The sequence below is a fragment of the Canis aureus genome, chromosome 22 (genome assembly GCF_053574225.1).
Source record: "Canis aureus isolate CA01 chromosome 22, VMU_Caureus_v.1.0, whole genome shotgun sequence".
NCBI lineage: Eukaryota > Metazoa > Chordata > Mammalia > Carnivora > Canidae > Canis > Canis aureus.
In genome coordinates, this window is record NC_135632.1 from 52,685,061 (window position 1) to 52,711,296 (window position 26,236).

Genomic DNA, 26,236 nt, shown 5'->3' on the forward strand with positions numbered 1-26,236 from the left:
CAAGACCTCTCTTGGCTTCATCAGTGGGATGCCTTTGGCTCCAGCTACTGTTGGTAATTTAGTAATAGCATGTTTCCCTCACCTTTTTAGTGCCTCCTTCATGAACAGTTGGATCCACATTAGTCCCCATCTCCTTATCCTGGTCTTCAAATCCACTTTGTGTTTTATATCAGTCTCACTGGTCCAAGTACTTAAATTCCTAGGGAAGTCTCTTCCTTTAGCTAAATTAGAGGGTATTTCAGTTAGTGTTCTTCTGCGAAACAGAATCAATAAGATCTATGTACATATATTATGAGATTTATTTTAAGTGATTTGTTCATGTGATTATAGGAGCTAGGAAAAAATCCAGGTCTGAAACTTGTCAGACAGGCCAGCAGCATGGAAACTCAGGAAAAATTGTGTTGTTATCTTAATGTAGAATTCCTTCTCCTGGAAACCTCAGATTTTGCTCTTAAGGCAAAAAAGCTTGTTGAATGAGATTCATCTGACGTTGTCAAAGGTGATCTCCTTTACTTAAAGTTAGCTAACTGCAGATGGTAATCATATCTACAGAAATACCTTTACAGTAACATCTAAACCAGAGTTTGACCAAACAACTGAGCACCATAACTTTAGTCAAATAAATACATAAAATTTAACATCATTGTTGATTTTCTTCCTTTTTGTTCTAATTTTGCCTCTGTTCTTGTTTTGAAAGCTAACTTGAAACATGTTTTGCAAAATACTTCTGTTCTTGCTTATGTTTCCAAAGAAATTTCAGTCCAAGGACAGAATGTTCCACACACAGTCCTTTTAGTCGCATTCTTGGCCTTTAGTTTTACAATGATATCACTGAGAAGATAAAAAAAAATATTTTTGTAATTAGAGCAAAGAGTGCTCAGCCACAAGGTGGCTGTTTTGTGCAATAATATGTGCTAAAAATTGTGTAAGGACACTTACCTGAGCCCAACTTTGCCTTTCAGAGCCAATGTTATGGCTGGACTGGTCCTAGAGGTTTTTATTATGATGACAAGATGCCTTCAGTAACAAAGATCAGAAATACACAGAAAACCTCGTAGACTCAACAACTGTTAGAACAAGTAAATATGGATCCCTGGGTGGCGCAGCGGTTTGGCGCCTGCCTTTGGCCCAGGGCGCGATCCTGGAAACCCCGGATCGAATCCCACGTCGGGCTCCCGGTGCATGGAGCCTGCTTCTCCCTCTGCCTATGTCTCTGCCTATCTCTCTCTCTCTCTCTATGTGACTATCATAAATAAATAAAATTAAAAAAAAAAAGAACAAGTAAATAAACTCAGCAAAGTCACAGATACAAAATCAACACACAAAAATCCATTGCATTTCTATACACTAATGCTGAACTATCCAAAAAAGAAATTTAAAAAGTCCTATTGACAAGAGCAACAAAAAGAATAAAATAGAAATAAGCCTAACCACGGAGGTAAAGGACATGTACACTGAAAACCAAAATATTAATGAAAAAAATGAAAGCAGGAACAAATAAGTGGAAAACATTCCATGTTTATGGGTTGGAAGAATTAGTATTTTTCAAAGGTCCATATTACCTAGGCAACTTACAGGTCCAATGTAATCCCTATTAAAATCCCAGATACACTTTTACAAAAATAGAAAAAATAATCCTAAAATTCCTAAAGAGACACAAAATAGGGGTTGGTAATTTGCCTAATAGGCAAAGTAATATTGAATTAAAAGAACAAAGCTGAAGGTATCACACTTTCTGGTTTCAAAACATATTACAAAGCTATAGTAATTAGAACTGCATGATACTGGTATAAAATAAACATACCGACCAATGGAACAATAAAAAGCTCAGAAATAAACCCATATATATGCATTCTACTGGTTTTCTTTACAAGAATGCTAAGAATAAACAAATGAGAACAGATAATCTCTTCAATAAATGGTGCCGAGAAAATCAGATGTCCACATTCAAAAAGAATGAAATCAAACCCTTATCTTGCACCATAACAAAACTGACTAAAAATGGATTAAAAGTTTGAACATAGATTCAGAACCCTAAACTCCTAGAAGAAATATTACAGAAAGCTACTTGACATTGGCCTTTGGCAATAATATTTTGAATGTGACACCAAAAGCATAGGCAACAAAAACAAAAATAAAAATTGGAACAACAGCAAACTGAAAAGCTTCTGCACAATAAATGAAACAATCAACAGAGCAAAAAGGCAATCTACAAAGTGGAAGAAACCAATTGCAAACCATGTATCTGATAAGGAGTTAGCTTCCATAATGCATGAGGAATTCATACAGTTCAATAGCATGCATAAATAATAAATAAATAAATAAATAAATAAATAAATAAATAACCCAACTTAAAAATGATCAGAGAGGGGCACCTGGATGGCTCAGCAGTTGAGTGTCTACCTTTGGCTTGGGTCCTAGTCCCAGGGTCCTGGGATGGAGTCCCACATTGGGCTCCCCGCAGGGGGCATGCTTCTCCCTTTGCCTGTGTCTCTGCCTCTCTTTCTGTGTCTCTCGTGAATAAATAAATAAAACCTTTTTTTAAAAAATGATCAAAGAACTTGAATAGACATGTATATGGTCAGCAGTTATATAAAAATATGCCCAACATCACTAACCATCAGGGAAATTCAAATAAAAATCACAATGAGATACCACTTCAAAATTCTTTAGGGTGGTTATTATAAAAAACAAAAGATAATTGTTGGGAAGGCTATAGTGAAATTGGAACTTATACAGTGTTGGTAATAATATGCAATGATGCAACTGCTATGGAAAAGAGTATGTAGGTTCCTCAAAAATTAATAATAGAATTGTCATATGATTCAAAAACCCCAATTCTAGGTATATGTACAAAATAATTGAAATCAGGATCTCAAAGAGTTACCTGCACTCCTGAGTTCATGGCAGCATTATTCGCAGTAACCAAGATATGGAAACAACCTAAATGTCCATCAACAGATAAATAAATAAAATACAGCATACACACACACACACACACACACACAGCAGATTATTATTCTTCCTTTAAAAAGAAGTAAATCCTACCAGTCATGACATCATGGATGGATCTAGAAGACATTATACCAGGTGAAACATGTTACTCACAGAAGGACATATACTGCAAGATTTTTCTTATCTGAGGCATCTCACATAGTCAAAGGTACAGAGATAGACAATAGAGTGATTGTGTGGGGGGGCAGGTATGAGAAATTGCTGTTCAAAGGATATAAAGCTAATTTTATGAGGTAAGTTCCAGAGATCTGCTGTACAATATACTTCCTAAGGTTAACAATAAGGTATTATGTCCTTAAAAATTTGTTAATAGATCTCATTTTAAATGCTTTTACCAGAAAGGAGGGGGACACAAGAAAATCTTTGGAGGTGATTGATATGTTTATTACCTGGATTGTAGTGATAGTGACACAAGTGTATGCATATGTTCAAACTCACCAAGGAATATACATTAATTATGTGCATTTTTTGTATACCAATCATACTTCAATAAAACTGGAAAAAATAAAATAAATGCAATATGTGATTCTAGATTGCAACTTGGACTAATAATTTCCATGATGGACATGAGTTGAATAAAATTTGTATATGGGCTGTAGATTGACCATTAATGCTGTATCAAGGTTAAGTGTCCTAGAGAGGAGGGGCAAGATGACGGAAGACTAGGGTCCCCACATCACCTGTCCCCACCAAATTACCTAGATAACCTTCAAATCATCCTGAAAATCTACGAATTCGGCCTGAGATTTAAAGAGAGAACAGCTGGAATGCTACGGTGAGAAGAGTTCGCGCTTCTATCAAGGTAGGAAGACGGGGAAAAAGAAATAAAGAAGCAAAAGGCCTCCAAGGGGGAGGGGCCCGCGAAGAGCCGGGCTGAGGCGGGGGCGAGTGTCCCCAGGACAGGAGAGCCCCGTCCCGGAGGAGCAGGAGCTGCACCGACCTTCCCGGGCGGAAAGGGGCTCGCAGGGAGTTGGAGCAGGACCCAGGAGGGCGGGGATGCCCTCGGGCTAAGGGGACACTAACAGCACCTGCGCCCCGGGAGAGTGCGCCGAGCTCCCTAAGGGCTGCAGCGCGCACGGCGGGACCCGGAGCAGCTCGGGGGGCTCGGGGGCGGCTCCGCGGAGGGGGCTGCGGGGCGGGAGCAGCTCGGGGGGGCTCGGGGGCGGCTCCGCGGAGGGGGCTGCGGGGCGGGAGCGAATCCAACAGCGCAGGCCGGAGGCACAGGGCGCCGGGACACAGCCCAGATTGGCCTCCCCCCGGGACAGGCAGAGGCCGGGAGGGCCCAGGACAGCAAGGACGCTCCTGCCCCGAGCTGAGCAGATCAGCGGCCCCGCCCGGAGCCTCCAGGCCCTGCAGACGGAGAGCTCTGTGGTTACTGCGGGGGCTGACTCCAGGGCTCCAGAGCTGGCCCCGCCACTGCGGTTATTCCTCCTGGGGCCTCACGGGGTAAACAACCGCCACTGAGCCCTGCACCAGGCAGGGGCAGAGCAGCTCCCCCAAGTGCTAACACCTGAAAATCAGCACAACAGGCCCCTCCCCCAGACGACCAGCTGGACGGACAAATTCCAGGGGAAGTCAAGGGACTTAAGGTACACAGAATCAGAAGGTACTCCTCCGTGGTTTTACCTTTACCTTGCCTGTCTTGCATTCACTTCCTTAGGATATGCACAGCCTTCTGAAAGTAATCTTTCCTCCTGCCTCCTTCCACCTGGTAGTCTGCTCCTGGTGCTGCTCGGCCCTGTATCCTAACTTGGCAGAGTGCAACAGGGAGCAGTGGCAGAAAAGTGCTGCAGAGGCTCATTGGAAAAAGATCCCTCTGTGGCCAAGAGGCAGCACTCACCAACAGCTAGAGAATGCAATCATAGCTCCTTGTTCAAAATACATTTTTAAATTTATTTTATTTTTCCCCTTCCCATTTGCTCATCTTACCAGAAAAGAGTTTTGTTTCTTAAATTCTGCATGAGTGAAATCATATGGTATTTGTCTTTCTCTGATTGACATATTTCACTCAGCATAATACCCTATAGTTCTATTCATGCCACTGAAATGGCAAGGTTTCATCCTTTTTGATGGTTGAGTAATATTCCATTGTGTGTAGATATATGAAGTGGTATCTCATCATGGTTTTGATTTGTATTTTACTGACTATAAGTGATGTTGAGCATCTTTTCACGTATTTGTTAGTCATCTGGATAATCTAAGAAAGGTGTCTATTCATGTCTTCTGCCCATCCTTGACTTGATTATTTGGTTTTTTGGGTGTTAGGATTGATAAGTTCTTTATAGAATTTTGGATACTGACCCTTTATCAGATATGAACTTGTAAATATCTTCTTCCATTCTGTAGGCTTCCTTTTAATTCTCTTGATTGTTTTCTTCACTCTGCAGAAAAGAGAGAAACGGGAGGGGGGGGGAGCGGGGAGAGAGAGAGAGAGAGAGAGAGAGAAACTGAAAGAGACTTGTTTTTGTATTTTTTTAAATTTTTAATTTATTTTTTATTGGAGTTCAATTTGCCAACATATAGCATATCACCCATCAAGTGCCCCCCTCAGTCACTCAGTCACCCCAAGCCACCTCCCCTTCCACTACCCCTTTTCATTTCCCAGAGTTAAGAGTCCTCATGTTCTGTCACCCTCACTGATATTTTCACTCGTTTTCTCTCCTTTACCCTTTATTCCCTTTCACTACTTTTTATATTCCCCAAATGAATGAGACCATATAATGTTTGTCCTTCTTCGATTGACTTATTTCACTCATCATAATACCCTCCAGTTCCATCCACTCAAAGCAAATGGTGGGTATTTGTCATTTCTATTGGCTGTGTAATATTCCACTGTATACATAAACCACATCTTCGTTTTCCATTCATCTTTCAATGGGCACTAAGGCCCCTGCGACATTTGGCTATTGTGGACATTGCTGCTATAAACATCAGGGTGCAGGTATCCTGGAATTTCACAGATGTGTATCTTTGGAGTAAATCCCCAACAGTGCAATTGTTGGGTCTTAAGGCAGATCTATTTTTAACTCTTTGAGGAACCTCCACACAGTTTTCCCAAGTGGCTGTACCAGTTCACATTCTCACCAACAGTGCAAGAGGGTTCCCCTTTCTCCACATCCTCTCTGTTTGTTGTTTACTGTCTTGTTAATTTTCCCCATTCTCACTGGTATGAGGTGGTATCTCATTGTGGTTTTCATTTGTACTTCCCTGATGGCAAAGGATGCGCAGCATTTTCTCATGTGCTTCTTGGCCATGTCTATGTCTCCCTTTGTGAAATTTCTGTTCATGTATTTTACCCATTTCACGATTGTACTGTTTGTTTCTTTGCTGTTGAGTTGAATACGTTATTTGGGGGGGGGGATTTGGAGGCCTTTGTGTTTTTTTTTATAAATTAATTTTTTATTGGTGTTCAATTTGTCAACATACACAAAAACATACAGTGCTCATCCCATCAAGTGCCCACCTCAGCGCCCACCACCCAGTCACCCCTACGCCCCGCCCACCTCGCCTTCCACCATCTAGTTTGTTTCCCAGAGTTAGGAGTCTTTCATGTTCTGTCACCTTCTCTGATATTTCCTACTCATTTTCTCCCCTTTCCCTTCTAATCCCTTTCACTATTTTTTATATTCCCTGAATTAATGAAACCATATGTTTGTCCCCTTCTGATTGACTTACTTCACTCAGCATTATACCCTCCAGTTCTATCCACTTTGAAGCAAATGGTGGGTATTTGTCGTTTCTAATGGCTGAGTAATAGAACAGATCGACAAAACCAGGAGTTGGTTCTTTGAAAGAATTAATAAGATAGATAAACCATTAGCCAGCCTTATTAAAAAGAAAAGAGAAAAGACTCAAATTAATAAAATCATGGATGAAAAAGGAGAGATCACAACCAATATCAAGGAAATACAAATGATTTTAAAAACATATTATGAACAGCTACACGCCAATACAGTAGACAATCTAGAACAAATGAATGCATTTCTGGAAAACCACAAATCACCAAAACTGGAACAGGAAGAAATAGAAAACCTGAACAGGCCAATAACCAAGAAGGAAATTGAAGCAGTCATCAAAAATCTCCCAAGACACAAAAGGCCAGGGCCAGATGGCTTCCCAGGGAATTCTACCAAATGTTTAAAGAAGAAACCTTACCTATTCTACTAAAGCTGTTCTGAAGGATAGAAAGTGATGGAGTACTTCCAAATTCGTTCTATGAGGCCAGCATCACCTTAAAGCACATAAAGCATCTTATTAATAATTTTTATGTTAATTATCTTTGAAATAATACTTTGGATATATTTGATTAAATAAAATATATTATTAAGTTTAATTTCACTTGATTCTTTTTTACTTTTGAAAATTTGGCTCCAAGATAATTTGAAATTACACACATGACATATATTTCTATTGGACAGTGCTGGTCAATGTGGTAATGCATTTCAAAATACTTTGGCATAAACAGTGGGAAGGATGTATGTTCATAGAGATCAACTCTCCACAATCTAAAAATAGCTGTGTGTGCTCAGGGTCCATCAGAAATCTCCATCTCAGGGTGATTGATTGGAATCAGAAGTCACTAATTAGCAAAATGGCAGAAAAGTTAACATCCATCATAACTGAAACCTACCCCAGAAGGTTTAGTCAGTAAAAAAAAAAAAAAAAAGCAGATAGAATTATTTTTGTGTGTGCAGAAATCATAAAAAGGTTTGGCTGAAAAAAAGTTGCACAGACTTGGCCACCCTTGGATACACGAGGCAAACCAGGAACCCCCAGCATCTTAGGGCAATGTTCAAAGTGGATGGCTGTGCTAGCTGTGTGACACTCCACTTCCTGGAGGTCCCCAAGCCAACCCAAGCCCAGAGAATGTCTTCATCCTGGAGTCACCTTCTCAAGCAAACACCAGCTGAAGAATAGAGAGTGAGCTACAGGGAGAGACCACAGGACTGCCTGGTGCCTACACGTTAATAATGTGTGAGTGTTTGGAAGAGTTGGAACTGAGACTTGTTTCTATAAGTAGGTGATGAGGTTAGGAGGAAGGGGAGATTGTGTAGCCTTCTCTTAACTTTAATTGGGACATGTTGCTGATATAGACCAAAAGAATTGACTTTTGCTGAATGACCAAATTCACTTACGTTATTTCAGTACATTCCTTCTGGAGGCAACAAGGCTAGGACAACTAAGTGGGATATAGTGTGCCACTTGCTGCTACATCCATACATCATTTTTCCCCTCTCTCTCACTTGTCCTCTCAACCTACTTCTCTCTCATTTTTTCAATTTACCTTCTTTCTCTTTTCCTTTCTTGGTCACAAATCACTTCCTTTCCCTAATCTCTTCATTTCTATTAATGATACCATCCTTTTCTTATTACCCAAACAGAAAACTGCATTGATTTCTCCTCCTATTACCCCCCTACAATATTAAGACAATCTTCAAGATTGAATCAGTAATCAAAAACTTCCCAATGAAGGAAAGCCCAGGAACAAATGGCATTCACCTTTCATAGGTGAGTAGATAAACATCCTGGATATATGCACGCAACAGAATATTATGTATTGCTAAAAAGGAAATAGCTATCAAGTCATAAAAAGGTGTAGGGGAAACGTAAATGCATATGAGTAAGTGAAACAAATCAATATGAAAAGGCTACACACTGGATTCCAGCTAGATGATATTCTGGAAGAACGAAAACTATAAAGGTAGTAATCTATCAGCATTTCCATGGATTAAGGAGGAAACAGGAATAAAAAGGCAAAGCACAGAGAATTTTTAGGGCAGTGAAACTACTCCATGCGATATCATAATGGTGGATACATGTCATGCATTTGTCCAAACTCACAGAGTGTACAACATGAGAAGTGAGGCCTAATGCAAACTGTGGACTTTGTGGGATAATGATGTGTCCATGTAGGTTCATCAGTTGTAAAAAATGAACCATTCTGGTGGGGCATAGGAGGGCATAGGAGGGCATAGGAGGGCATAGGGCATAGGATAACATAGGAGGCACATGTGTGAGGGCAGTGGGTAAATGGACAATCTCTGTAATCTCATCTCAATTTTGCTGTGAACCTACAAATACTCTAAAAAACAAAAACTCTTAAAAAATCAGCACATTTTTAGTGGTAAAGAATGCAAAACAGTGATAAAAGAAAACTATCTCAACATATTAAAAGTCATACATGAAAAGCCCACAGCTAACCTCATCCTCATTGGTGAAAAAATGAAAGCTTATCCTCTAATCAGAACAGCACAAGGATATCTGCTTTTCCAACTTCTATTCAACATAGTTTAGAAGTCCTAGCCAGAGGGATGAATCAAGAAAAAAAGACAAAAATCATTCATATTAGAAAGGAAGAAGTGCAATTACTTGTTTGCAGGTGACATGATGTTATATCAATACCCTAAAGATCACACACATATTTGAACTAATAAATTCAGCAGTTGTGGATACAAAATCAACATAAAAAATCATTTGTATCCTATACGCTAACAATGAACCATCTGAAAAAGAAGGAAAACCATTTTTTTCTAAAAAGCATGAAAAATAATAAAACACTTAAAAATAAACTTAACTAAGGAGAACAAAGACTGATACACTGATAGCTACAGTGTGTTGATGAAAGAAATTAAAGCAGACACAAATAAATCAAATACATATTGTGCCCTAGAAGAGATGACAAATATCATTAAGATGGCAATACTGTCCCAAACAATCTACACATTCAAAGCAACCCTTAGCAAAGTCCTGTTTTGCAGAAATAGAATAATCCATCTCAGAATGCATTTAATTTTCAGGGACCCTAAATAACCAAAACAAATTTGAAAAAGAAGAACCAAGTTGGAGGTCTCACACTTCCTAATTTCAAAACTGACTATAAACTTGCAGTTTATGAAAGTAGTGTGGTCCTGATATAAAGAAAAACATATAGATCAATGGAACAAAATGGAGAGCCTAGAAATAAACTTTTGCATATGTGGTCAAATGATTTTTGACAAAGGCACCAAAATCCACTCAATTGGAAAAATATAATCTTTTCAATAAATGGCTAAAACAAGAAAAGTCTACTCAAAGAGTTGAGAAAACTGGATATCCACATGCACAAGAATGAGATTGGGCCTTATCTAACACTATATACAAAAACTAACTCAAAATATTATAAGACCTAAATGTAAAAGCTAAAACTATGCAATTCTCAGAAGGAAATATAAAGGAAAACCTTCATGATATTGGATTTATCAATGAGTTCTTGTATATGACATCAAAAGCACAAGGGACAAAAGAAAGAAATCAAACTGTCATCCAAGGGCACTATCAACAAATGAAAAGGCATCCATGGAACAAGAGAAAATATTTGCAAGTCATATATCTGAAAGAGATTAATATCCAGAATATATAAAGAATTCCTACAACAAAAAACAAAAACTCTACTCAAGATGGACAAAAACTTTGATAGGCATTTCTTCAAAGAAAATGTACAAATGGCCAATAATCACATTAAAAAATGATCAGCATCATTAATCATTAGGGAAATGCAAATGAAAACCATAAGACATACAATTTCATACCCATCAAGATGAGTATTAATTTTAAAAAGAAAAGCAAACAACAACAACAAAAAAGGAAAATCATCAGTGCTGGTGAGGATATGGAGAAATTAGAAATTTTGTGCACTGCCATGGGAATGTAAAATGGTATAGCCATGACAGAAAATGGTATGATATGTGTGATGGTTTCTTAATAAGTTAAAAATAGAGTCATCAAATAATACAGCAATTCCACTTCTGGGTATATATCGCCAAACACTGAAAGTAGAGATTCAAAGAAATATTTGTACACTCATGTTCATAGCAGCATTTCTCACAATAGCCAAAAGGTGGAAGCAAACCAAGTGTCCGTGGACAGAGAAATGGATAAATAAAATGTGGTGTACACATACAATAGAATATTTTCAGTCTTTAAAAGGAAGGAAATTCTGACACCTGCTATAAGGATGAACCTTGAGGATATTATGCTAAGTCACAACAAGACAAATACCCTGTTTCCACTTAAATGAGAGGCTTGACTACTCATCAAGTTCATAAGGATGGAAAGCAGAATGGTGGCTGCCAGAGGCTGGCAGGGAGGGGAAAATGAGGAACTGTGTACATATGGGGAAGATAAATAAGTCCTGAAGATGATGATGGTGATGGTTTCACAACATGAATGTACTTAAAGGCCTTGAACTCTACACTTAAAAATGGTTAAGATAGCAAATTTTATGCATGTACATTATACCACAATAAAAAAAAGTGGGGAAAAAATCCTCCAAACACAAGCAAATTAATTTTTCCCCTAGAGTGTTTCTTGTATCAGTCACATCCTTTTTAGTACCTGTAGACGCTGATGTTTCATCTCATGCTAGAAACAATTTCCCAAAATACAGGTCATTACATATCACCCAGACAGGTATGGGCAGAGCAGGATTGGAGTGTAGATTTCCAAGGAGGATTCTCACTTTCCACAACAGGCCCTGCTCTCCTCCTGCAGGGACTTGCTGGGCTGGGACACAAAGAGGTCACAGTGAGGGCACAATCAGTGTGTGCTCTTCCCACAAGGGTTCATTTCTGGTTCCAAAAGCATTCATGACTTGCAAGATGTATAGCATGGGAAGGACACTTCTTATGGATCAGTGTGTTCCAATAAGTGACATGCTATGAGCTGTGAGGATACTTCAGACCCTTCTACTGGCATGTTGCCTATGCTAGGGATGCATTCATTGAATCAAAAGATTTGTGGGACAGAAGAACTCAGAGGGCCCTTGAGACCTTCTTCTCAGTGATTTCCAAAGGCAGGCCTGTAGATGATGCTCTTGCTGCTATATCAGAATCACCTGGAGGATTTGTTACAAATGCAGACTCCCAGGCTCCACTGCCAGAGGGTCTGACTCTATCAGATAAGGCCTCAGATACTATATACATTTTTAAGCTTTCTATGTGTTTCTGGTGGAGAGTCAGATTGCCAGCAATGCTGAAGAAAGATAAGTGGAGTACACTGAAAGTAACTTGCAATTTGAAGTTGCAGTCCGGTGGAGCTCAGTTGTCTCCCTATAGCATAAGGAAAATTGAACCAAATAGTCTCTGACTATCCCCTCCAGGACCCAAGTAGATATTGAGATTGGTCATATCTTTGAGACTTTAATACCAATCTAAGGCCACAGTAGAACAGGTGAGTCTCTGTGGCCAGAGCACACCTGTTCTGGGGCCGAATTTGGTCCTCTGGGCTTTCACTAAGGATTTCTTTGGTTTCTTGGAGTTTTTTGTTTGTTTGTTCAGTTGTTTGGGGGGTTTTTAGTGTTAGAATGAGTAAAAATTGCTGTGAACTCAAATTTTCCAAAGCAATCTTGCAATCTCATGAAACAGGGTACTGTGCAAGCTCTGAGGAAGAATATCCAGAAACAGAGACAGGAGCACAGAGATGGGTTTAGAATGGGGAGCCTGAAGGCAGATTTTACAATCTCAGAATTTGGCTATGAAGACCCAGGCTTTAAGCTCTTGAAATATGTGGTAGTGAATGAAGAACTATCCATGGTTATCTTTGACTATTTAATTGGAAAATCTAAAGACAAGTGCCACAAATTACTCCAGTGACTCACTGGGTTTTCCAGATCTCTGGTCCTGTCCTGCTGCTTACCTCTAAGAAGAATAGAACACCCACTAAGGAGGGTAGAGCACTCCCTAAGGGGAACAGAGCACCCCCTAAGGAAGACACTGCACCCCATAAAGAGGACAGAATCATTATTTTATTTTTGTCAAGGGAATATCTCCACATAATAGGAAGTGCTGATGAGCTTAAGATAAAAAGCAACAATTTCATCTGTTCCAAGCCACTGTCCTGGCCCGCAGAGCAAGCTGCCATGCTCTAGTTCCTCTAGTGTCTTCCCTAGGACTTGTCTAGGCCATAGGCTTATACCATTCTAACTGTATTGTCAGCATTGGACAAGATCTATCTGATCTCTGATATGAATGATGGCAATTGATCCACACAGGTACAAACTCATCTCTAATGTTTGATATTTCTATTTTAATACTACTATATGCTATCCTTTAACTTGAACCACTGTGTGTGGACATTGGAGATATATATCCCAAACCTAATTCTTTAGCCTGAAATCACATGGATTATGATGAGACTTAAGAAATTTGCTTAGTCAAGAGCAGCTGATGTATCTGGAAAAGTAAAAAGGTGGAAAATGAACTGAATTAGTGTTTTGTTCCCCAAAAAGGAGTGTTATCTTTGCAGTGAGTTGACTGTTTTATATTTCCAAAATAAGTGCCAATTTGGACATTTGTGGTTGATTCCAAACAACACTATTTGAGGAAGTGGAAATTTGGCTGAGTCAACGGAAACTGTTGCAGGATACCCAAAAAGAACTCTGAATGGAACCATTTCAAGAAGAAAGCTGCCATTGTCCATGCCTGCATAGCCATTAAGGAAGACAAAAAGGACACGTTTGTTAAATTGGCCAAGTTTAAAGAGACTGTTTTGAAAGAAGCAGCGGTAAACATTGCCCCAAAACCGTCAAAATGAAAAGAATTGAGAACACCATGTACAATGTGAGTAAAATGTCTAAGGCAGGACAACCCGGACAGGCTGTGAAGACAGGACATCCATGACAAAAAGCCAGCATAAAATAAAACAGAGTGGTTGGACAGAAGGTTTCAAGGGCCTCAGCCAGTGATTGCATCTGTTGCCTAGGCCTCATTTTATAATGCAAGAAAACTTGTTCCTCGTAGAAATAAGAAGAACCCAAGGCTGCTCGGACTTCTGCATAGTGACAGAGAACCGGAGTCCTATATGAAGCAGCAATTAAATGGTGCTGTGAGAGGCCACACAGCATCACTGCACATGCCTCTCATGTCAACTTCACATAAGACCATGCCATAGAAGAGGGGAAGGGGTTGTGGGAAGATTGAGTATGGGGCAGGGGTTTCCCAGCTGCAAGGTCAGAACACAAGGACTTGAACCCAAGCTTCTCAACACTGAATTTGAAGCTCAAGGGATGCCTGGATGGTTCAGTGGTTGAGAATCTGTCTGTGTTTGGCTCAGGGTGTGATCCTGGGGTCTGGGATGAAGTCCTACTTCTGGCTCCTTATGGGGAGCCTGCTTCTCCCTCTGCCTGTGCCTCTGCCTCTCTCTCTCTCTCTGTCTCTCATGAATAAGTAAATAAAAATATTTTTAAAAAACGAAGCCCAAGAGGGTTAGTTTGGTTGTCAGAACTTCTCAAAGAGAAAACCATCACATTTGAATCTCTAGAATGAGTTTTCTTAAGCTGTGATCTTAACACAAATCAGATCAAAGTCTAAACTTAAAGCCAAACAACAGTGCCCAATCCTGTATCCAAACCATCCCAGGGAATCTGATAGATGGTAACAGAGCCATTGAAACTCCTTCTCCCCTTCCTCCCCAACATGCTCCCCAGTCCCACAGCTTAGAATATGTAGTACACGTCTCAGCTCAGTCACCTTTTTCTGGGGATGAGGATAGTTAGATACAAGCTTGGTTCCTGAGGGATGCTTTTCCGATAATTAAGGAGAAGAACGAAACACCACAAATATCATTTGTTGAGCATCTAGTTCTGCCAGGCATTCTGTCATTGTCTTATGTACATTATCTCATCCACTTCCTAACAACCCTTGGGTAAGATACCAAATAATTCTTATTTCATGGTTGTGGAAACAGAAGCAATTGTAAAGTAAAAATGTGCCCCACTGCTGCAACCAGCAAGAGGAGCAAATGACCCAAAGTGAGGTGTGTCTAACTCCAAAGACCTCCTCAACTCTGCTTTGCATTCTTCCATGATTTCTATAAACCACAACATATTGACCATACAAGTCATCTAAAAACATGAGCCTCTATAAGTGGATGCAATGATGGTACAGCTTCTTTACAATCAACCCATACTCTCAGTCTGCACTCCCAGTTTTTTCTCTTGCTCTTTTGGGTAAGTGCTTGCCTGCATCCAAGAGGTAATTCCAACTTTCCAGGAGACAAACTCCTTGAAGAATAAAACTTACAACATTTCAGAAAAAGATAAAAGAACAAATCTCATATTTCTAAATGATAAAGGAATAGACTAGAAATTGTAGGGTTGGGTGCTGGAGATACTAACAACAGTATAAATTATAATAGCTAATCCAAAAAGGGCTTCCTAAAACCTGGGATCAAACCCAGACCACCTTCCCCAAAGCCAAGGTCTGAGTGGAGAGCACAGAGGGCCACTGTTCCACTGACCACAAGTTAGGGGCTGGCAGGGAGCAGCCCTGTGCAGCAAGCAAGGCCTAGGCCTAGTAATATGTCCTGACATTTTATTCTCTTTCTGGCCAAAGTCAAATGGTCACCTTATTTTTCTTTCTTTCTTTTTTTTTTTTAAGATTTTATTTATTTATTCATGATAGAGAGAGAGAGAGAGAGGCAGAGACACAGGCAGAGGGAGAAGCAGACCCCCAGCAAGAAGCCCAATGCGGTACTAAATACTGGACCCTGGGATTAGGCCTGTACCTTCTTCACTCACCACTAGAGAAGAAAAGAGATTCAAAAGCAACCAACATGTTTTAGAAAACAGGCATAGGACAAACAGACTATTAGGATCTGGGAGTAAAGAAGGAATTGTTCCATAAACGTGCTGGAAAAAGCCAGCTGTGCATCCAGGGCTGGCAGGGCTGGGTAGAGGTTGTAGGGAACAGGAGAGGAGGGAGTGTCAAGCCTTAAATAGGAGAGGAGGGAGTGTCAAGCCTTAAATCCCTACCTCACACCTAACACACATTCAGACTTCATCTGGATCACACACATAAAGGAGAAAAGCAAAGAAAATTACACAGTTCAAAGAAAATATAGAAGAATATGGGATAGAATTTTTTAAAAAGCATAAAAAAAGCACACACCCTCAACAAAAATGTTGATACACTGAGTTGTCTTCCATTTAATCTGTATAATGTACTATCGTTAATTTAATCTGTATAATAATAGAAATCATTAGCATGGTGATCAGTAATAAAGCTGAAGGCAAGGCTACTCCATTCCCAACAATATTCTTTCTGGGCTCCAACCCAGTCAGTCATACACGTGCATGGGGAGACCAGGATGAAGGTGACTGTTGCAGGTCCAACTTTAACAGGCAAAGAGTAGGTTTACCCAGTATCACTCAGCAGAGAATTCTTTCATTAACAACACCACAGGGTTCTAATACATACAAAACAATGCCAGTGGAAGAACTAGATTGACAAGTACAAACATGGGCAACCTCACCAATATGATTTGAGTAAAAGCATCAAATTGAAATGCAGTATGATATTATTTATACAAAATGCTAAAAGCCTACAACTTAATAACATATATCATTTTGGCTGACTTTCTCCCTATGAGGCTTAAATGGGACAATGCTTGTAGAGAGCCTGAGGCAGTATCTGGCAAAAGTGAGCCCATGTGAATATCAGCTTCTATCCATATCGAGAAAAAAATAAACCTCTGGCTTTTTGAAGGCCCTGTTATTTGGACTGTCAATTCTGCTGAGGCAAGCCTACATTTTACCTAAAGTGGTAATGTACCATTTCATACTTTTTAAATGAATGTAGAATATTTTAAAGTTAAAACAAAAAAAACTATACACAGAAAAGAAAAAAAGGAGGGGGGCAATGTAAGAAGAAAGCTCTGCTCTGGGTCTAAGGAAGGCTTGCCAGAGGAGCAGGTGGGTGCAGGCCCGCATCGAGCACAAGTCAGAGAGCTCAGCACCTGTTGGTAGAGACAGAAAGACACTTTAGAAGACAAGATCTCAGCAACCACAAGCACATTTATAATAGGATTGACTGTTTTTCTGTCTTCTTGTTTTAGTTTTCAAATCCACTTTGGCCACGTAGAACTGAACCTTGAACAACATGCATTTGAACTGCACAGGTCCACGTACAGATGGGATTTCTCCAATTATTAACAGTGTGGTACTGTCAACATATTTTCCCTTCCTTATGATTTTCTTACTGACATTTCCTTTCCTCTAGCTAACTTGATTGTAAGAATACAGTATTTAATACTATAACACATAAAATATATGTTAACTGACTATCAAGTTGTCAATAAAACTTCTTATCAACTGTAGCTGAGTTCTGGGGAGTCAAAAGTTACAGATGGATATTCAACCACACAAGGGTCAGCTGTTTCATGTAAACAAAAGTGAATGAGATGGGATAGCCATCTCTGGTCACAAGAAAGGCAAAGTACGGTTTCTAACAGTGAGTCATGGAGTGGTGATTGGGGCAGCTAGACTCCCACTGAGTGATGATGGGATAGTGAGTGGGCCTGTTCCTCTTAAGTAGGTTCTGCAATACCACTGGCTCATAATCACATGGCGGGCTAAACCAGCGGAAGGAAGAGAAAACCGCCCTGGTGACTTTCCATATGCACATGCTGTAAGCAATTCCTGGTTGCGGCATCACATATCTTGTGGTCATATTAATATTTTTATTTTTCCCTTTGCCATTAATACATTCAATTGTTACTCCTCTTTATCAGTTTAAATTTGCTGGAAGTCTAAATTAGATGCCTGCCTTAAGTGATCAGGACTCAGTCTCCTGGAGACTCACACAAGAAAGTTTTTCCAGCTGGAAGCCCCAGGTAAAGGGAGGCCCAGGTGAAGAGTGGCTCTGCCTTGTCTGAAGGTTTCCTGCCCCTTCAGTGCTTCCTTTGACCTGGCTGTGATCACTCTATTCTATGTGAAGTCCAGGGATTCTCTCTGTCGCTGCTTTCCTCTTTGTCCACATGGGCTCTGGACACACTCTTGTTTCCCAGCACAGGAACCAGAGCACCTCAGGTTATCTGGGTGGGGCGCCATGAGGAACTGTCAAGCTGGAGGTGCAGGGCCCTTAGGAAGCAGTCTGGAAGCCAAACGGACAATCCTGGGCAAGACAGTGCAGGACAGTTGGAGGGTAGGACCAAGTCAGGCTGGGCAGTGAATCAGACCGTCTGGAAATTGTTGAGCTGTAAGGTCAGAAGGAAGGAGCTGGGAGGAATGTCCTGTGTCTAGGACAGAGATGGTGATTTCTACTCACCTGCAGCATCACCTTTGTCTCCACAGGGAAGAGCTGGTGGTTTGGTCCTTGTCACTGCTAACATATTCTGATTTCTGAAAGGAGTGCTTTCAGATATACAGGGCTTTTGTTCTAAGGAATCAAGCTCATTTCAGTGAGCAGTTACTGAGACCTTCCTATGTGACCCATATGGGGCGCTCTATACCAGTAACATAAAGGGAGCTTGACAAAAGTCCTACTTCCCCTAGAAGACAAGCACTAATTCCTTAGGTTAGTGAGACAGAGTTCTTCCATGGGACTCTAGACAGCATTACAGAGAAGGTATATTTGGCCTGGGCATTGGAGGATGAATAGGAGTCCCTAGAGAAAAGGTACCCCAGATCCCAGATAGAGGGGTGGTCTGACAGACAGTTGTGACAGGCTGCTATAAGCTCCCAGATGCGGATCCTATACCTCTAGGTTTATTTGGGGCCTACACAGTGTCTGTGCCTATGTCTTTTGGGTTCTAACTGGGTAGGATACACTTTCATTCTTCTCATTCCTTGGCTTAATATCCTTCTAATTCCTTCCTGATATGCTAATAGCTGTCAGTCTGGAAAGGGAGACCACCCAGACCACTAAGGATGTGGCAAGAGTATAAACATACTTGTAAGAGTAAGGTATCCATCCATGCACTTTTGATTCCAGGTCTGGATGTGGCCAGCTGCGAAACTCTTCTTAGTTGCACAGTGAGGACCAGTGTGGTGCACATCCCTTCTGTGAGATCATGTGATGACATTCCCTTGGATGGAGAAGACATTGACATATAAAAGACAGATCTGTGTTGTTCAGGACCTTACCATGGCAAAGTGTGAGTGGCCTCAGTGGACATTTGCTGGCTCTGTTGGGACACTTGCCCTCTATCCATGTGTGTCATGATTCTGTTTCACACAGATTTCCATGGCCTGTCCCCTCTACTGAAAATCCACAGAAACATCACTATGATGGCAAACACTTCCATCTCACCCCTAAACAAACATCATTCTCAGGCTAAAAAAACCATATCACGGGATCCCTGGGTGGCGCAGCGGTTTGGCGCCTGCCTTTGGCCCAGGGCGCGATCCTGGAGACCCGGGATCGAATCCCACGTCGGGCTCCCGGTGCATGGAGCCTGCTTCTCCCTCTGCCTCTCTCTCTCTCTCTCTCTCTCTCTCTGTGACTATCATAAATAAATAAAAAAAAATTAAAAAAAAAAGAACCATATCACGTAAGCTTCGGTTTGTATAAACTTAAAGCCATCTGAGAAATGATGTGACCATTTCTTTTCCTATCCTTTCCTTTTTCTTTTCTTTCCTTTTTCTTTTCTTTTCTTTTCTTTTCCTTTCCTTTCCTTTTTTTAAATTTTTGTTTTTGGTTAATCTGCATTTTTGAAATATGACAGACATACATAAGCTACAGCATTCTACAACTCATACATTAGGGGTGAGTATACACCGATCAAACTACCACCATCATTACAAATAACATATCACAGCCTGGCAGGATGGAGTCTGTGGGGAACAAGGCAACAGTGACCATGGAACTTTGCCTGAAGACTAAGATCACATAAAACTGTGGAGGTTAAGATACAAGGATGCTCACATTCCCTGGAGTAAGGAGATGAAGATCTCAGGGTGGGGGATTAGCTGGGGACACCTGGAAGGATCTCCTGAATGCAGGCAACGCTCATAGTGCAAAATTTGAGTTGGAGAGACCCCTCTCCTGGGAAGGATGCGAGCTCTGAGGACCTCTGGGCAGTGAGGATGGGCTGTCAGATTCTAAGCAGCCTTCTCTGTCTGTAGGGCCATCTGGTCACAGATGCCTAGGGTCTGCAAACTCTATACCAGGCATGGAGTTCTGACACCTCCCCTGATCTGGTGCAGTGCCCACAAACCATCCTCAGCTCCAGCTTGTGCCCTTACACTTGAATGACTTTTCTTTGCAGTTTGGCTGCAACCCCTCCCCCCACCAGGGACTCACTCTCAACTGTGCTCCCTAACATGTAGTCCAGAGATCAGGACAATCAGCATCCCCTGGGAGCAGATGAAGCACCCGAGAGCAGGTGAAGATGCAAACTTTCCAGCCCTGCCATAATGACTGGGTCAGAATCCTGGCTGAGGGAAAGGCCCAGGGCTCTGGGTGTCCACAGGCCATTCTGGTCCACCTGAGTTCACAAAGAGCAGCAGGCAAAGGCTGAAACCTTTCACAGGCACAGAGTTGAAGCCTTGTTTGGAAGGATGTGCTCTTTAGTCCTTCCAGAGTCCCATCGGCTGCTCCAAATGGAGACTGTGAGGGTCCTTCTCAAGAACCCAGACTGCGGGATCCCTGGGTGGCGCAGCGGTTTGGCGCCTGCCTTTGGCCCAGGGCGCGATCCTGGAGACCCGGGATCGAATCCCACGTCGGGCTCCCGGTGCTTGGAGCCTGCTTCTCCCTCTGCCTGTGTCTCTGCCTCTCTCTCTCTCTCTCTCTCTCTCTCTGTGTGACTATCATAAATAAATAAAAATTAAAAAAAAAAAAAAAAGAACCCAGACTGCACACAGGAAATTGTGTCCACTGAGTCTTCAGGACCTCTGCCACGAAAGGGCACTGATGCACAGCTCAGCCAACCCTGGGAGCTCAGTGGTTTACTGCTCTGTGTCTGTTTCTCCCTCATTCCACCTTCTCTCTTCTAGAGCAAATTCCTACAAAGGGATCTATAGGCTCAGTGTGTGTCAAGGGTCACTTTTGCTGCAGCACCTTTGGAGAGTGAGTGCTTACATCATGCATCTAGGTCCCCAGGCTGAGCACATGACAGCATATCCAGAGGCTGAGAAGTGCAAAGGGAGATACAGCGAGCTCAGCTGGAAGCTTCTGGTTCCAGGAACTTGAATTCTCCTAGCCTGGCATCATCCTCGGATCCAGTGAACCTTGTCAACTCCACTACTCTAGGGAAGCTGGGAACCTGAGGGGGATACAGATAACTGACCCCATCAAGACCTCAATGTTCCTTCCTTCCAAAGATACCCATTTTTCTCTGGGCAGGTTGCCTCTGTCCCCATCAAAGCTGGCTCTTGGCCACTCATCCTCTTTTGGATCTGTCCTTGTCTCAGTGGCCCTCACCCTACTGCTGTGTCCTGGGGTCATCTTCCATTTCTACCCCTTGCTCTTATGTCCTTGTATCAGCCTTTGATTCTGGGGCATCCAAATGAAGTTTCTGCCCAGTGAGGAGCTGAGGGGGATGTTGTGGCTGGGACTCAGCTGCAGGGGACCTCTGCCTCCCATTGCTGGTTCTTTCCAACCCACCCTGCCTGGGTTTGTCCCTCTCTCTGGACACAAGACAATTTTGCAGCTTGGGATGGGGAAGGCAGGGTGATATGTGGGAAGGGACAGTGTGTAATAGTAGATAGGAAATCCAGAGGGAGTTGTTCTGAAGCCAATGTACTGGACCAATGCCTAGGGAGCCTCAGATTGGAACTTGAGCTGGGAAAGCAAAGGCCCTGAGTGCCCAGATGCCTGTAGCCATGCCACGCTGGCAGTGTAGGTGGGCTCTGTCCGCGACCTTGCTGCTGTTTCTCTTAGGTTCCCCATTCCTAGTGACTCATGGGTCAAGATCTGGAGAGGGAGTAGATAATAATGACCAGAAAACCATGGAGATCTTCCTCTCTGCTACCGTGGAGTATGCCTTACATGTATTCAACTTGCAGAGCAATGACACGAAGGCCTACAGGTTGGTGCGCATCCTGGATTCCAGGATAGAGCAGGTAGGTACCACACCCTCGTCTAATATGCACTTGCTATAAAGTCAGATCAGGAGGGTCCTATCTAGAGATTTTGTTCTGAAGTCCATTAAATACAGCAAAAATACAAACTGTAAATTTCAGTTATGTGAAAGAATTTGAAAATTTAATTACCCTGGTCAATGTCTACCACATGTAAGATGTTCCAATTTTTACCTTTATATGAAGTTACTTATTGATGATCAAAATACAGACTATAAGAAAATACAGATACTGAATAGGGAAAAGAACAAGACAGAAAGGAGGAAGAGAAGATAGATTGAGAAAATATCAGAGATGGATTGAAGAAATATTCTAGGAAAACATATGCAGAAAGAAACAATAGACATGGAGAAAGGGAAGGAGGGGGCCTAAAGATCAGAGCAGCAAGGATTCTCCCCATCCAGAGAAGCCTCTGTGACCTCAGGGCCTCCTCTCTGAGCTCCTCCTTATGGTCTCCACCTAAGGGGATGGATGCTACTCTACACTCTTCCCATACCATGCTTCTCGATCCTAAAGCATTGTCCTTGTACTGCTGTGTCGACAGAATGCAGCCAGGAAGGTTGCTTCCACATGGGCTGTATCAGGAGCAGATCTAGCTGTAGGTTGGATGTGCGTGCTTTAGAAAGCATGGAAGAGTGTGCATATGTGTAAGTATGAGTTTTTGAGTGACTGTATGTCCCTTTCTAGGTGTCTGCGAGTGCATGTAGTAGTTATGGGTGTGAGTAGCATGAATGCGTCACTGAGTGTGTGTAGTATGTGTGCACATGTTGGGGTATTCTCCGGAGGGAGAGGACTTCTGCCCCAAGATACAGAGGGAAGGGTAGTGCGAGTTACACCCTGCAAGGAGCTCCAACCTCTGTGAATATTGCTGAGCCAGGTCCCAGCTTGTCCTGCTGTCCCAGCTCTCTCAGGTTAGACCTCTGCTCTGGAGCCCCTAGATCTACACTCACACTGAGTTAGAGTGTGGGGAGTAATGGAGGGTGGAGTAGTGGGTATGGAATGGAATGAATTGAGCAGAGAAGAGTACAGAAAATTCCAGCTGCACTTTTTAATAGGACAAGAGGTATCCAGAAGCCATAGTTGAGGGGGTGGGGGTTGTGTACACACCCGAGCACTCATGGGCTCATGTGAGTATTACAATAGCACTGAAGGCCAATTTCCTGTTGTCAGTCAGTTGAAAGGTGTGATGATGGAGTTGTAGATGAGACTGCTACTCTGCAGCTGAAATTATTCAGCAGAATCTTGAAGAGCCAACACCTTCCCAAGCGTTCAGCACCTGTACCCTGGAAGTGCTGTTGTAGCTTCAGAAGCATGCTGGAAGTTGGGCTGAGTCTCCCTAGGGCATTTGGGGATGTGGGGCTATAGTGTGTGATATATGAATGGTGTGTGACCAGGCCTGCCTCTACCCTGAGTCCGACAGCAAACACAGGCTTCTTTGATTGAACTCCCCAAGCTTGGCTTTATCCCCAGCAAGCTCAGCCAAGCCCAGAGGCAGCTCCCTATGTGGAGAAGTGTTTGAGGCTTTCCCCACAGTGCATGGGTCCACACTGGCAGTTGTGCAAGGGAAACAGGAGACAGATTATCACACTAATTTCAATGTCAATTACAATTCAAGGAGAAGAAGATGATGGCATTTTCCATGGAGCTGCAGCTTAAAAGAACAAGATGTGGGAAATTTGATGAAGATATTGACAACTGTCCCTTTCAATCAAGTTCAGGACAGAACAATGTAAGACATATAGTAGGTCTCTCAGGTCACACAACTGAGGATTCAGCTTGGGACAGAGGGGAAAGTGGGGTAGGTGACAGTGTCATTCATAGGCACATAGAGAAGTGACAGAGCTGCAGGCACTGCTATGCCCACCACTGGTGCTACATAGGAGCCCAGCTGGGCAGGCCATCCTTCAGGTGCACTTGTAGCCCCTGGCCAGACTGGGAACTGACTCTGCCCACTCACCCCATTCCAGTTGCCAGCCACTCGAGCCACAGTGGTGACATTGCTCCTGGCCAAGGGTCCATGTCTCTTGGGAAAGCCATTGGATATTCCTTCTCTGGTCTTTATTGATGTGCCTTTCCTACAGAATTCGGGAGGAGAAAATTGAGATGGGCAACATGGCCTTTGCTAGACTGGCTTTCTCAGGTCCCCCCTGAGAAAAAAAGCCAGTGGGATGGGGATTGAAGAGGGGACCACAGGGATCCCTGGGTGGCGCAGTGGTTTGGCGCCTGCCTTTGGCCCAGGGCGTGATCCTGGAGACCTGGGATCGAATCCCACGTCGGGCTCCCGGTGCATGGAGCCTGCTTCTCCCTCTGCCTGTGTCTCTGCCTCTCTCTCTCTCTCTCTCTCTCTCTCTCTGTGACTATCATGAATAAATAAATAAAATCTTTAAAAAAAAAAAAAAAAAAAAAGGAAGAGGGGACCACAGCTCACCTCCCATGCCCTGACCAGATTCCATGGACTATCAGTTACTGCTTTGGGGAGAAGGTCAAGGTGAACCCCCCTAGGGTGAGGGGCTCCCCTGAGATAGAACCCCTAGGAAAGAGCACCACAATATTGTACTATGGGCATGGGTCACACTGGATCAGCCTGAGTGTTGCCCTGGAGACCACAGGCCTAAGGATGAGAAAATGGCACAGAAGCCCCTGAAGTCAGGACAAGGTCCTGCATTCAGAACAAGCAGTGCTCAGGTGGGGCTGTACCTGAGAATCACAGCCTGTATCCCCAGCTGCTAATGCCGGTATGGGTGGTTGGGATATGTGTGGTGTTTACAGCAGGAGCCACTGTTTTCAACCATTCTCACCCACTTTCCATCCCTGTGCTTGCCCTCAGATCATCACCTGCTTCTTCACCATCAGCACTGATCCCTGGAATACAATATTTGAACTCTGGAACAAGACCTGCTTGGAGGGTGGCTCACTCAGTTAAGTGTCTAACTTCAGCTGAGGTCACAATCCCAGGTCCTGGGATCAAGCTCTGCATCAGGCTCTCTGCTCGCTGGAGTCTGCTTCTCCCTCTGCCTCTGCCTACCATGCTCCCTGCTTGTGTTATCTCTCTCTGTAAAAACAAAAAAACAAAAAACAAAAAACGACCTGCTTGAATGGCATCCACTAATGAGATCCCAGAACACCTGGCTCTGATTGTTCTCCTGAACACCAATCATGTCCTGTTGGTCACCCTTCAGTGGCTGAGCAGCTTCAGGTTATGTACTATTTATTTACAAAATCTGATATCTCATATATGGGCATTGTGAAAATTCTTCATTGTTCATTTTTTATGTAGAAAAATTATTAAACATTAGCATTTCAAGAATCTTTGTATGGCATGGTTCCAGATAGAGGGGCTGGGCAGGTGAAGGGCTCATCCCAGCAGGGCAGTGGAGTGGCCCCAGGTGGAGGGTTCTTTTCCCATGCAGACCTCTGGTGTCATCTCCAGGTGGCACAACCTGGAAGTGCAGGAGACTCTGAGCTGCTGCCTTGAGGCTCATGAGGAATCACCTGCTCCCTAGAGGTGCAATGACCATGATCCAAAAGAGATGGGATCCATGATCCCAAAGTGCAGGATGGACACAGACAGGCACTCAGACCCTCAAAACATATAAGGCCCTGTATTGGGGGGCTTGCTCACACCCATTCCCTGATCCATACATCTGTGAGGATATGAGAGTATCTGTAGCTTCCACCCACAGAGTGATCCAACCACTACCAGCAGTAGCAGCAAGTCCTGGAACCTTAGAAATGTTCCATCAGGGATTCTCCACTTTTGGACAAGGAGTTTTCATTTTCATGAAATCCCAAGAGATACACAATGAAATCTTGAGTGTCACTGCTCTACCAAATGCTATGAGACTCTGCCTGAATTTCCTGGGTACACATTTGCCAGACAATTTCTACAAATAGAGTTCAACTATTTTGGCCTTTGTGGGCCACCAGTTTTGTTCTCATCTCCTCAGCATTGCTTTGAAAGCTCCATAGAACATAGGAGTACATATTACAGTGTTGTCTTCCAGTGAAACTCTTTACAATCACAAGCAGGAGCTCTGTTTGGTCCTTTGGCTGCCACTCCCCCCATCCTCGCTGACATAGATTCCTCTGCAGTGCCCATGAAGTGAATGTACCCAGTCAGTGTCCTGTCACCTATAATTTAATCTTGGACTGAATACACCTTTATAATTTACACTTTATTTTCATAATTATCAGATTACTATATTTCAAAAATTCACATTCTATATAGGGTAGAAAGGTTTATAGACACTGTGGAAGCAGACTTGTTCACTCACCTTTCAACTCTCCTGCTTCCTTTATAATGTTTAGCCTTCTTAGTATCACTGGAACAAGTGACAGAATCTTCCAAATTCATGTGCAGTTACCTTTTTGCCTGTAACATGATAG

General features: G+C 42.5%; 1 protein-coding gene and 1 long non-coding RNA gene across 3 annotated transcripts; one reads left to right on the top strand and one right to left on the bottom strand.

The window, feature by feature from the left end:
- Window positions 1–281: 281 nt before the first annotated feature.
- On the bottom strand, window positions 282–4,805 carry LOC144294236 (uncharacterized). Its single transcript, XR_013361699.1, has 3 exons — window positions 4,648–4,805; window positions 940–1,067; window positions 282–831 (listed from the first exon to the last, which is right to left on the bottom strand). It is a non-coding gene; the product is annotated as an uncharacterized LOC144294236 (long non-coding RNA).
- A 14,094-nt stretch (window positions 4,806–18,899) lies between these two features.
- Window positions 18,900–25,157, top strand: LOC144294234 (cystatin-9-like). 2 transcript variants are annotated; one of them, XM_077866059.1, is made up of 4 exons: window positions 18,900–18,924; window positions 21,651–21,832; window positions 23,466–23,579; window positions 24,678–25,157. In XM_077866059.1, exons 1-4 carry the CDS (start codon window positions 18,915–18,917, stop codon window positions 24,771–24,773), a joined length of 402 nt encoding a protein of 133 aa, XP_077722185.1. In that variant the 5' UTR covers window positions 18,900–18,914; the 3' UTR covers window positions 24,774–25,157. The 2 variants fall into 2 exon arrangements, with proteins under 2 accessions (XP_077722185.1, XP_077722186.1); XM_077866060.1 differs by lacking the exon at window positions 18,900–18,924 and having other exon boundaries at window positions 21,511–21,832.
- Window positions 25,158–26,236: the final 1,079 nt, after the last annotated feature.

Bases quoted from the DNA above. Each gene is read 5' to 3' on its own strand.
- LOC144294234 (XM_077866060.1), top strand. From the start codon at position 21,581: ATGCCTGTAGCCATGCCACGCTGGCAGTGTAGGTGGGCTCTGTCCGCG. The intron at 21,833-23,465 runs GTAGGTACCACA...TTACAATTCAAG, and splicing joins TGGATTCCAGGATAGAGCAG to GAGAAGAAGATGATGGCATT. The intron at 23,580-24,677 runs GTAAGACATATA...GCTTGCCCTCAG, and splicing joins CAAGTTCAGGACAGAACAAT to ATCATCACCTGCTTCTTCAC.